Genomic DNA, 12,368 nt, shown 5'->3' with positions numbered 1-12,368 from the left:
GGGAAACTTCAGTTGTAACAGCCTCTTATTAACAACACTACTTTGTTCTAGTGAAGAGCAAGTCGATGTGGAGCTGGTTCAACGAGGTGACATTGTCAGAGTGATCCCAGGAGGCAAATTCCCAGTGGACGGTCGTGTTATTGAAGGACACTCTATGGTAGATGAATCTCTTATCACAGGTGAGCACTTGCTTTTTGCTACTGTAAAAATGTTTTTCTTTTCCTTTAAACAAATCTGAAGAAGAGGAGTTAACTGATGTTCTCCTCAGTCTTCTAACTGCATGTTAGGAGTTGGTAGCTGCTATAATGTTGCCGAAATATACCTTAGTATCTGTCCTTGACCTTTCCTTAGGTGAAGCAATGCCTGTGACTAAAAAACCTGGCAATACAGTTATTGCAGGTTCGATTAATCAGAATGGATCACTGCTGATTTCGGCAACCCATGTCGGAGCTGATACAACTCTTTCCCAGATTGTTAAACTTGTGGAGGAGGCCCAGACCTCAAAGGTAGAGTATTATCAAATTAAGCATTTGGGTTTCGTCTTATCATTTAGGCATCAGCATATCAAATCGTTTAAAGAGTGGTTAAGATTATTTAGGCTTGCATTGCAGTTGCATAATGAAGTATCTTGGTGAATAAGGACTTTGATATGGTCTGCTGTTCCAAGTCTCGTCGTCTTATTAAGCAAATACATAATTATAAAGTGTGGTATGCCAAATGTGCTGCAAACAGAAGCTATGATTATGTCTCTGTCTGAAGGCGTGCAAGACAGTAAGCATGATGTTGCCTGAGCTGATGTTTTTCCTTCCTAGGCTCCTATCCAGCAATTTGCAGACAAACTTAGTGGCTGCTTCGTTCCTTTTATTGTGGCTGTCTCTGTGGCTACCCTTTTTGTCTGGATTGTAATTGGATTTGTGGATTTTGAAATAGTAGAAAAATACTTTCTGGTAAGTAAGTCTCCTTAAACACCTTCTGAAATAGGTAAAAAAGAGTTAGCCTACAAGTCTGTTAGACTGCGATCATTGCCTTTACCTGAATTATCCTTGCAGGCAGTTGCTGACTGTAGATATTATATTATTGTTCTTGTTATATTTTTCATATTGCTTTTTTTAACACTTTTATATTTATACTTACCACTCCTAGGTTTATACTTAAAGAGAATCTGCAGCAATTCATCAACCCCTAAAAATTAGTACTTAAAACGAAAAAGTTAATTAAAAGCAGTGGATACTAAATGTCAAAATTGCCCGCTTTCTGTTCCTCCTTTGTGGGGAAGAGAAGTCCCTTGTGTCACAAGCTCCACTTCTGCATCTAGTTTTGTTAGCATAGCTCGGTGTAAATTCATCTTTGAAATCAGTGGAATTAATCTTCATTGCAGATGCAAGCAGAGGATCAGGATCCTAACTTGTACCTTAGGGTTGCTTTAGGTCACAGGTTTCCTAGTTAATGACAGTTTCTGTAGAATTTATTAGCTTCCAGGAAGGCAATCTTCAAATCCTTTGTTGCTGTATTTGTCGTTGATAGAGTATCTTTTATTACATTGTGGCGTAATATTGTTGATAGAGTATCTTTTATTGCTTGACAACATACAGAAGTTACCATAGCACGGGGTACCTTACTTGGGAAAATGTCCTGTAAATAAGACAGATTGTGGGTATAGGCAGTATAGAACAGAACTTAGTTAACTAGTCATTATCTTTGTCATTAATCTTACCTTTACCATGATTTGCCTGTGCTTTACTACTTAGTATTAAGTATTTTAGCTTATATACTTGCCAATGATTTTTTTTTTTTTTAACATCAAAGGCAACATGTAGTTGAATATGTTGTTTCTACTGTTTGATTTCTTCTATAACTGAAATAAACTTCTGTCACTAGGGTTACAATAAGAGCATTTCTGCAGCTGAAGTGGTAATCCGCTTTGCTTTCCAAGCCTCTATCACAGTGCTGTGCATTGCGTGCCCCTGTTCTCTGGGATTAGCCACCCCGACAGCGGTGATGGTCGGCACTGGAGTGGGAGCCCAGAACGGCATCCTGATCAAAGGAGGCGAGCCGCTGGAGATGGCACACAAGGTAGGAAACGCGGGAGGTTGCTACCAGGGTGGTGCTGGTGGCGTTTTACCACTGGCTGCCCTAGTAGGTAATTACGTGTGCTTCGGTGTGTGTCGGTAAGTGACGGATCGTTAGTGAATTGGGTTGAACTGGGTGGTTTTCTGAGGCAGCTACACCTTAAAGCTTTTTTACTGAATGAAGTCTTCCTGGTTTGTTGCAGGTAAAGGTGGTCGTATTTGACAAAACGGGTACTATTACTCATGGGACTCCCGAAGTGATGCAGGTGAAGTTTCTAGTGGAGAGTAACCAACTACCACACAATAAAATGCTGGCGATAGTGGGGACCGCAGAGAGTAATAGCGAGCATCCTCTTGGAGTAGCAATAACAAAATACTGCAAAAAGGTAAGATAGTTGTACGGGAAAAGTGTAGCTTGTGTTATGGAGGAACCTCTCCTGCAGTACTTAATATGTATGAATAGTCTTGTGTTATTTAAAAAGTAATTGGTGTATCCAGTCGGGAAAGCTGAAAGTTGAGGAGCCACATAAATCGCTTAATCCTGTATTAGGTGTGCTGGATACTCCAGCTTAAGTTTTCATGGTTGATGTTTCTCTGTTCCTGGTAGAGTTAGTGTGGCTGCACTTTATTTCGTGAGGTTTGTAAATGCATCTCGTGGTCTAACCTCAGCCAGCAGCTAATAGCGAAGCACCGTGCAGCTGCCAACTCGCTCCCTGCCCCCAGCCCACACAGCGGGATGGGGAGGAGGAGCCGGGGAAAAGGTAAAACTCATGGGTTGACATAAGAATTTAATAACTGATGTGAAATAAAGTAAAAACTAATAACGGTTGTAATGGAAAGGAGGGAGAAGAGGAGAGGAATAAAATCCAAAGGGAAAAAACCCAAGTGATGCATGATACAATTGCTCACCGCCCGCTGACCGGTGCCCAGCCAGTCCCCGAGCAGCGATCGGCCGGCCCTGGCCAGCTCCCCCTGGTTTATACACTCAACGTAATGTTCTATGGTATGGAGTATCCTATGGCTAGTTCAGGCCAGCTGTCCTGGCCGTGTCCCCTTCCCAATTTCTTGTGCCCCTCCAGCCTTCTGGCTGGCAGGGTCTGAGAAGCTGAAAAGCCCTTGACTTGGTATAAAATTACCTAACAACAACTAAACCCATCCGTGTGCTATCGACATTTACTCTCATACCAAATCCAAAACACAGCGCTGCACTGGCTATCAAGAAGAAAATTAACTGTGTCCCAGCTGAAACCAGGACAATGTGGCATGCTTTTATATATTTTAAATTTTTCTCTGCTTGCATCCTTTTTCTTTAGGAGCTGGACTCGGAAACCCTTGGGACATGTACAGATTTTCAGGTAGTTCCAGGCTGCGGCATTAGTTGTAAAGTCACCAATATTGAAGGACTACTCTACAGGAAAAATAAGATGGTTGAAGAAAACAATATGAAAAATGTGACACTTGTGAAAATTGAGGAAAGTATGGACAGATTGGTACAGCCTGCTTCCATTATTGATGCTGAACTACCAAGTAAGCTAACTCTGATTTATAGAATGAAAGGGATAATTTTTGCTTTTGTGTCTTTAGGATCCATAAGAATGAGGTCACTTCTTTCTGCCCTGGAGAATCATCAAGGCAGATGTGAAGTCATTGGTTTATGTCGTGCTCGCACATCAGTCAGGTCACTTTGATTAAATACAGTTTGAAGTTACATGTTGAATATGGGGCTGGAAAATCATACAGGAATTGTCTTGCAGCTCTGTTTTTACTTTGCTTCATCCCAAGTTACCATTTGCTAGCCAAAATTATGTGTGTGTGCACACTTCTCCAATCAAGAACAGCTCGTTGTTAGATCGTTCAACTCGATGGGGCTGTGAGATACCTATTGGAAGCACTGAGGGAGGGACTTGGTTCTTCACTGTCTTTGTGACCTGTGATTCTTGGTCCGCTGACCTGGTTAACTACCCCCGACTGAAGAAGCTGTGGTGGCTGTCTAGTTAGGGACACATGGAAATGTTGGTAGGGCAGAAGGTATTGAGAACTACTTTCTGCTTGGGTTATCTGTAAATGGTATTCCAGCGCGTACTGGGAGAACCTGGATAGGATTAGCTGGAGGGAAACTTCCCAGTTATTCGTATTACAGTAGGATTGTGTTTTCTTCCTTCAGCTGCTGTGACCTCTCAGAAATACTCTGTTCTCATTGGGAACCGGGAATGGATGAACAGAAACGGCCTCCTTGTTAAAAATGAGGTTGACAAAGCCATGACAGAACACGAGCAGAGAGGTCGCACAGCGGTTCTGGCAGCTGTTGATGGTAAGTTCAGTGCTGTGCTGTTTTTTTTTATTCAGGGGTCGATTTGTCACTATTTAAATAGAAAGTAATAAGTAACAATGTCATAGCCGTTACACCTGATGAAGAGAGATCATTAGCTCATTTTGTAACACTTCCATATGAGAAAGACCTCTTCCTGCCTGCCTTAGCGGACTCGAGAGTTGAACAATAAAGCAAAGACTTCAAAGAGAGCAAAGGGGAAGAAAGAAGAGAAAAGAATTATTTTATTTGTTATTGGACAGTCCATGCTCTGTGTTTCCTCAGACACTGCTGCCCTGATAGCTGTTCTCATTCTGTGTTTTACTGGCGATGCTACCGCTTCTGGAATTGGTCTTACTGGGGAAAAACAGTCAAGTTTTTTTTTTTCTTAAAGCAATAAAGATCTTTATTACAAACTCATTCTTTCCTTCTGTTCTTTTAGGGGTGCTTTGCGGCTTGATAGCTATTGCTGATACTGTGAAACCAGAAGCTGAGCTGGCAGTCTATACTTTGAAGAGTATGGGATTAGAAGTTGTCCTGATGACTGGTGACAACAGCAAAACGGCGAGATCTATCGCCTCTCAGGTGAGCTGTTCTCCTGCGCGTTTGAAGCTTGCTACCAGCCACTTCCAGGAAGTATGTTTTGTCATGTTGATGCTGCTTGTGGCTGGCTTAAAGCCAGTCTGTTGTGAAAAATGGTAATTTAAATTCAGAATAAAGGGGGAACAAAAGGAGCCTTTTTGAATGGAAGCAGCAGCTTCAACTTGGAATTCAGAGCTCTGTTCACACTGTGATGGGTTTGGTCCTTAGGTCGAGCGGTAGGTCTCGGCCTTCCTAGTCACATCATTAAAAGCAGAAGCTTTGCTAGCTAGTAGAAAAGCTGTGAGACAGCTTTGTACTTTCTCTCTCTCTTTAGGTTGGCATCACCAAAGTGTTCGCAGAGGTTCTTCCCTCCCACAAAGTAGCCAAAGTGAAACAGCTACAAGATGAAGGAAAGCGGGTGGCCATGGTTGGAGACGGTATCAACGACTCCCCAGCTCTTGCTATGGCAAATGTGGGAATAGCTATCGGCACGGGTACTGATGTAGCCATTGAGGCAGCTGATGTGGTTCTAATTAGGGTAAGAAATTAAGAGTGCTTCATTAAAATGAGATGGTGAGAGGGGTCGGAAGGCCCAGGATGTCTTGAATGATTCAGACCGCTGCTGAGGTGTACAACCTTCATAAGCCAGGAGAACTGGGGCAGAGAAGAGATTGTCGTCATCATGTTTCAGTGTAGTGATGATTATCCTATGAAGGAAACTCCCCCATTTTCTGGGTACTGTATATTGTGGAGGTAATTAAAGTTTGGGAGTGGGAAAAGGAGAAAGCAACCTGACCTTTGGCAAACAAATTATACTTCGGTACCTCCAAGCTTACAGTCGCTTCTTCCTACACGTCAACACCACCTTGACAGGAATTGTGGTCAGTGCCTAGAGCTGTGCACGTCATTTGGATTGCGATGACGTCTGGAATAAATGGAATTGGTGCTGATTGATTGGGCTGTGCAGACAGACTAGAGCAGCCTGCAGAATGCTTACTGTGTGCAGCCTGTAATGTCCAGGGTGTGGTGTTAGCTTTAAAATAGGAGTATGATGATGCTACGTATATGCGCTTTTTTTTCTCTGAGCTCACCAATAAACATTTTAACTTGCAGGATGACTTGATGGATGTGGTAGCAAGCATAGATTTATCGAGGAAAACTGTGAAAAGGATCCGGATCAACTTTGTCTTCGCTCTAATTTATAATCTCATTGGTGTTCCAATAGCTGCTGGTATGTGAACAGTTCCCTGCAGTAATAAGGTCGTGCTTAGCGAGTAGAAGATGGCAGTGATTTACTGTTGTGTGGAAGAGTATCCATTTTCTGCATTTCTGACTGTCAGTAAGCGCACCGTGCTATGCCTGGGGGTGTTGCAGCAGTATATGTGCCCTGTCCTCCTCCTGCGTTATGGCTATTACAGATATGCTCAGCACATCAAAATAACTTTAAGATAAAAGGCTTATTGAATGAGCCCGATCCTGTGAACAGGCAGTTTACTGCAAGGCAGGCAAGACATACCTGCCTCTGAATGTCGGGCTGCGTAAGTGACGCGTCCAGCTGTATCCACCTGGAGGCTCTGGCTGAGGTACAACACAAATAGTCGTGTATTAAATATTTGTCACTTAACACTGAACTAAAATTCTATTTATTGACATTGAAATACAGCTACGATTAGACAGTCCATGTGGAATTGTGTGTGTTAATGTATGAAATGCTGTGCGCCTGCTGTGACCTACCGCTGTTTTCCAGGTGCCTTCATGCCCCTCGGTTTGGTTTTGCAGCCCTGGATGGGCTCTGCAGCAATGGCTGCCTCCTCCGTGTCTGTTGTGCTTTCTTCTCTGCTGCTAAAGATGTGAGTACGAACCATTTTGTAATGGGGATTTGAAGCTCGGGTCTTTCTCTCTGGTGGCAAAAAACCAAGTGTGGGACTCCGACAAATTCTGAAGACCATCAGGCAGGGCTGTGTTCAGCAGCACTCGGTTTTCCTCTTGCTTGAGGAGTCGGTTGGTCCGACGCACTCCAGACAGTAGTGTTTATAGTGTCACTTCTAAAGTGAAATGTACAAATCAGAAGTGTGTTCAGAATGGGAAATTCCTTAGTGGCCTGTGTGTGTTTGTGTGCGATCTTGTGGGGACACGCTGGCTTCTGGGACCGTGCAGCTGTACACGGTGCGCTGGCACTGAGGATTGTTGCAGCCGGTGAGCCAAGCTGCCGCGTTTGTCACTGCGTTACTGTCCCTTACTCCATGGTGTTAGGGGTAGCGTAGCCTTGTGGTGGGAATTGTAGCCTTTGTTACCACACGAGGTTCTGGAAGGAGAGTGGAAGAGCCGGTAGGTGACGGCTACAGTGTTCTGCTCTCAGTAGATAAGTTTTGCCAGTGTTTTGCACATGCTCAGCCCCACCGGAGCAGTTAAATACTGAGCGATGCACGTCAGCTTTACCGGTTCCTCAGAGCCCTGGCCAAAAAGCACTGGGTTAGCTTATGGTTGTATAGTAGCCTTGCAAAATCTGAAACTTCATCACTGTATAATTATCATCAAATGATGAATGTCTCTGGCTTGTGCACGATCATAGCATGTAGGCTAGTTCCTTCCCGTATTTCAGTGTACCTTACTCCAACCTGAGATGTATTGTTATCTTTGGTTTTTTCCTTTTTTAGGTACCAGAAACCAAGTTCTGAGAAACTCGAGGTCCGGGCCCGTGGCCAAATGAGGCACAAGAGCCCGTCGGAAATCAGTGTCCGCATTGGAATTGATGAGATGGGGACGGGCTCTCCTAAACTGAGCTTAATGGATCGGATCATCAATTACAGTAGAGCCTCTATAAATTCTCTCTTCTCAGACAAGCGCTCGGTGAACAGCGTTGTTCTTAACGAACCAGACAAGCATTCACTCTTGGTGGGAGATTTTGGAGAGGATGATGACACGGCATTATGAAAGACTCGCCCCTCCCCTCCCACTCTTGCTAAGCAAAAAAAAACCCAACCAAAACAGCTGTCTAGAAGTCTGTGTATGCACTGAGCATTTCTGGAGGTCTTTTCAGGTGTACTACTTTTAGTGTGGAAAGCTGGTTTTCCAGTGACTTTCCAGGGTCTTTGTTGGTTTTTTTTTTAACTAGACTTACCAAAAAAAATGGTGCGGGGGCTGTTATTGCTCACACGCAGGCCTGTGTTACCATTCCATGAAGCTTGCAGTATAGCTTTTTTTTTGGCCAGATGTCAGAATACAGTTAAGGAAACTAAGGAACCAGAAACTTTTTTCCCAGCCTTATCACAGACTGCTTTGTGCATTGCCAGGTTTAGTACTGCGTTAAAAAATTACAAATTACTGCATCTGCAAAATACTGGAAAAATACTGGAGGTTCTGCATTTGCAGATAGATGTGCCTTACTTCAGAACTTCCAGGACCCCTCGTTTCCATAGCCCGCCTTCTACCAGTAATGGTTCCTCTCAAACGCCTTTTCTTTTTAAAACACCTGGTTCCAGCTTTTCACACTCCTAGCTTCAAAGCATCTCGCTGTTTGTGATCTGGATTCCTGCGGGGCAGAGGTAACTGAGAGGTTTGGGGTTTGCTTTCCAGCGTCGTACCCACTTTTAACTCTGTGCATCCGAGCCCCGCTACACTCCCAAGGTCGCCTGCTGGAAGGTGGAATAGGTTGGGAGGTTTGCTTGTTCCCAGCCTCACCTAAGCCAAAAACTCCTGGAACGTCCGAATGCAATGTGAATGGGTATTAGTGGGAACTTTTCGCTTTTAAGAAGGCAACAACGTAGGTAGTGCTCACTAATGGTCTACCAGCACTCCTTAAATGAAGCAGGGTAGTTTGGACCAGTGCCACGCAGACTGCCTTTAAAATCTTTGCAGTTCAGTCTTTGCAGATATCTAACACCATCAAAGGGTTCATGATGTGTGAGATACTGCACTGACATCAGTTGCTTGTGAAGGTAAGTGTCTGTAAACCAGGAATGGTCCAGAATCCACTCCATAGATTGATCCAGACCTCCTTTGCTTGGGATGTTCAGATCCAGGCTTTGTGAATTAAGACAGTCTTCATTTGTTACTGAAATGAAGTATCAAAATGCAAATTTTAATTGTTAATATTAAAAATATTCTCAGTGAGAAAAAGGTGGTCATCACCCTGTAACTTGCTACCTGTTTCTTACTTAACAAATCTTGTTCTTTGAATTCTCTGCTGAGATGGCTGTAGGAAGCGATTGCTGGGGTGAATAATATTGAATTACATGATGAGATACAGTCCGTGGTGTAAACGTGTAATTCCAGGTTGTGCTTGTAGAGAAGTACTCACTTCAGAGTGCAATAAAGAGATCTCTGTAATGTTCTAGTCTTTAACTTGAAGTCTGATGTCAGCGCATGGATTATGTGTGTAAAAAAAGTTGTAAGTAAATAGCTTTTGCATTTTATCTGAGAACTACCAGGAAAATACCAGTGTACGGAAACCGAAGAGCTGTGCTATGGAACACGCTGTTAGTAAATCAGTACACTTCTTACACTGCTGTGAGGAGAACAACATAACTTGTTGCTGCCGCTAGTTTAAGAAACAAAGTATTTCTGTTGCAGGATTTAGGTTCTTAATATCTCTACGTGAATATAGATATTTTTTAAAATTAGATTATAGCTATATGTATGTATTGTAGTGTTAAGAAATCCTGAGATATGTTACTGTAAAGCCATTCCATAAGATGTTTTTCTGTTTTCAGCAACAAAGCTGTTTTTACAAGGCAGATATTACCTAAAAACTGTTTGTATTGTGATGAGGTTTTAGTGCTTTGCAACAATGCAAACTGTTCCCAAAGATCTCCATTTCCCTGTTTATCCACGCTCATTCTCAGTGTTGTTCTTGGCAAGATTCTGCAAATGAAAGGGGAATATTCTCCGTATTTTCATCGGGATTGTGCTCGTGGGCGGTCTTAAGTTGTGAAGACACAAGGCGGATCCTAGCGTGTTTTCAGACGGGAGTTTTACCGCTGCAGGTGCTGGCGTGGCACGTCAATGATGGGCATCATGCTCTTACCACAGGAAACAGAGGAGTAACTTAGGATTAAATTCCTGGCTGGTAAATAATGTGTCATGAAGACTTTGTTAAATTATTTCCGAATATGTTTTCAGAGCGCTTTGACCTTTTGTCATCCAAACTGTACATAGGTTGACTGTTTACAGTGGAGTGTTGGCTTTATCACTAGCTTTTTTCCAGTAGACATGTTTTTCTAGGCTCTTCCATTTTCTGTGAAACCCAGTTATTTGATCCAGTTAGATCAAAATAAGGCTACTTTGCAAAACCAGGACCCTTAAGAGGCACAGAGATGATTATTGGGGAATAAGGAACAGTAAAATGCTGGCTGAGAGGGAACGGGCTGGCAGCCTGTAAGTACAGCCAGAGGATCAAGCTGTAGGAGGAGGACGTACCTACGGATCAGGATCAGCGTTAGCCCAAGAGCAGGCGGGTGTGAGGTGGCTGTGATAAATCTGGGCACGGACTGAGATGGAGCTTTTTAACTCGAGCAGCTGTTGGGTTCTGGAACAGTTTCTGTTAGAGCAAGCATGGGTGGAAAGCAGATCGCTGTTGTGTTTCTGAGGAGTATGAAGTGATGCCAGAACAGCAGCGGTCCAGGCTTACTGACCCAGGAAGCCCCTTTCAATCCAGTTTTCCTCTGTAGGAAAAACTGTCTGAGATTTGTCTTTTGAACTTGAATTTAGTACATGGTATGTTTGAGTACTGTGTAGCTCATCAAGAAATTCAGAGTCCAGATCTTTGAAAACAGGTTGCCTGTCCAACACCCCCCCCCAAGGGTGTGATACTGACTTACAGAATGTTCATCTTGTGATTAAAATACTATAAAAGGTGCTTTATGTTGAAGAACCAAAAATCTTCCAGTTTGAATGTACAATGCAAGTGAAATAAAGTGGGAGCTAAATTTCCCAAATGTGAATGTTTTGATATGTAAATATGTTACTCATGTTGGAAACAGTTTGGATTCAGAAACCCAAAATATCACTTGGAAACACAGAGTTACAAATGCAATTGTATTACTAGTTTGTCTATTGTATTGTTTTCTGTAACTATTATTTATAAAACCTGTGCTCTATTTAAAAAACAAAGTACATATGCTCTGCTCAAGGCTTTAAAAATTGCTCTTTGAATCTTACCAATAAACTTTTAAAAGAGTAGATACTCAAAATTTTATACAAAAAAAAAATGTGAAGGTGACAAAACACAATAGAAGCAAGCATCTTTATTTATTAAAAAGTATGTTTATTTTTTTTTTGCTTACAACTTCCAATGAAATGTTTCAAACAAAATCTTTTTTATTGAGTTCTGGTATGAGGAATGGAGAAATGAATGCTGGTGTGGAATGTTGATTTAGTGCTGTTACATTTCCTCACACCTAGAAACCTGTAGCCTCATACTTCCTTTTCTTTTAAGACTGTGCCTCCATCATCATAATGGCAATTGTAAGCTATATAATAAAAATGTAATGTCCAAATACTGTTTTAAATAATGTTCTTTGGTCTCCTTTAAATGTTTCTTTCGCTGACTTACCAGGTTCTACTGCCAGCTGTGCAGGATGTGCCCCCGTCCCTTGGGCATGCTCTCAGTTCAGAGGGCAGGCACGGCACCACGCACGGCACCGGCACTGCGGGGACGCGGGACATCCCAGTCCGAGGATGAAGTGTGCTCTGCAGGGGGGAGGGCCCCGGGAGCAGCTTTGTATGGCACTCGTCCTTCCCCTGCCCCATGTAAGAGTGCGCTGGGTGAACGGGGAGAGGCGAAGCCACTGTTGTTTTTTCTTGTTCAGCAAAAGGCTGAGGATCAGGGTTTCTTAGTGTGTTTCCAGCGCTGCTACACTGCATGACCTCGAGCGGGACATTCAGCCCCACCTGGAGCTGTAGGGCTGTTGGCGAGTGGTGGGGGTGAGAGGTGGGAATTGCGGAGTAGCCATCGTGTGAAGAGCACTCCTCTGTTACGGATCCGTGGAGTAGCTGAGGCTGGAGAAGACTGCTGGAGGTCGCGTAGTTGAAACCTGCCGGAGCTGGTCACCCAGGCCTGAGATTTTTAATATCTCCACAACCTCTTTGGGCAGTCTTTTTCCAGTCGTCAATCACCCTCACAGTAAAAAAGTGTTATCTTGGGATGAAATGTCCTCCGTTCCCATTTGTGCCCGTTGCCTCTTGTTCTTTCACCGGGCGCTGCTGGGAAGGGGCTGGCTAAGCGCAGAGGTGCAGGCAGTCACTCCTTGTCCTGGAGGAAAGTGCCAAGTATGAAGCGGTGGGGAAAGTTCCATGTGAGTGCTCCTATGTTCTCATGGGGATGGCCAGGCTCCCATCTCCAAAATAATCATTTGGGTCAAAATCTAGCACAGATCTCCTGCCAAAGCCTAGGTCCTATCCTGAATGGT

At 43.4% G+C, this 12,368-nt stretch overlaps 1 protein-coding gene across 2 annotated transcripts in view; it reads left to right on the top strand.

Moving 5' to 3' along the window:
• Positions 1–11,456, top strand: part of ATP7A (ATPase copper transporting alpha) — a 30,821-nt gene extending 19,365 nt beyond the window's left edge. For both annotated transcript variants that reach the window (XM_056359922.1, XM_056359921.1), the window contains exons 12-23: positions 52–179; positions 352–506; positions 813–947; positions 1,879–2,073; positions 2,273–2,455; positions 3,383–3,596; positions 4,234–4,380; positions 4,820–4,962; positions 5,294–5,497; positions 6,073–6,190; positions 6,707–6,809; positions 7,617–11,456. In XM_056359922.1, the coding sequence (XP_056215897.1) occupies positions 52–179; positions 352–506; positions 813–947; positions 1,879–2,073; positions 2,273–2,455; positions 3,383–3,596; positions 4,234–4,380; positions 4,820–4,962; positions 5,294–5,497; positions 6,073–6,190; positions 6,707–6,809; positions 7,617–7,893 (2,002 nt within the window). In that variant the 3' untranslated portion in view covers positions 7,894–11,456. The remainder of the gene's footprint in view (positions 1–51; positions 180–351; positions 507–812; positions 948–1,878; positions 2,074–2,272; positions 2,456–3,382; positions 3,597–4,233; positions 4,381–4,819; positions 4,963–5,293; positions 5,498–6,072; positions 6,191–6,706; positions 6,810–7,616) is intronic.
• Positions 11,457–12,368: the final 912 nt, after the last annotated feature.

This window comes from Falco biarmicus, chromosome 14 (assembly GCF_023638135.1).
Source record: "Falco biarmicus isolate bFalBia1 chromosome 14, bFalBia1.pri, whole genome shotgun sequence".
Lineage (NCBI taxonomy): Eukaryota > Metazoa > Chordata > Aves > Falconiformes > Falconidae > Falco > Falco biarmicus.
Note: the sequence above shows the minus strand (reverse complement) of the source record. Positions and strands in the feature narration are given on the sequence as shown.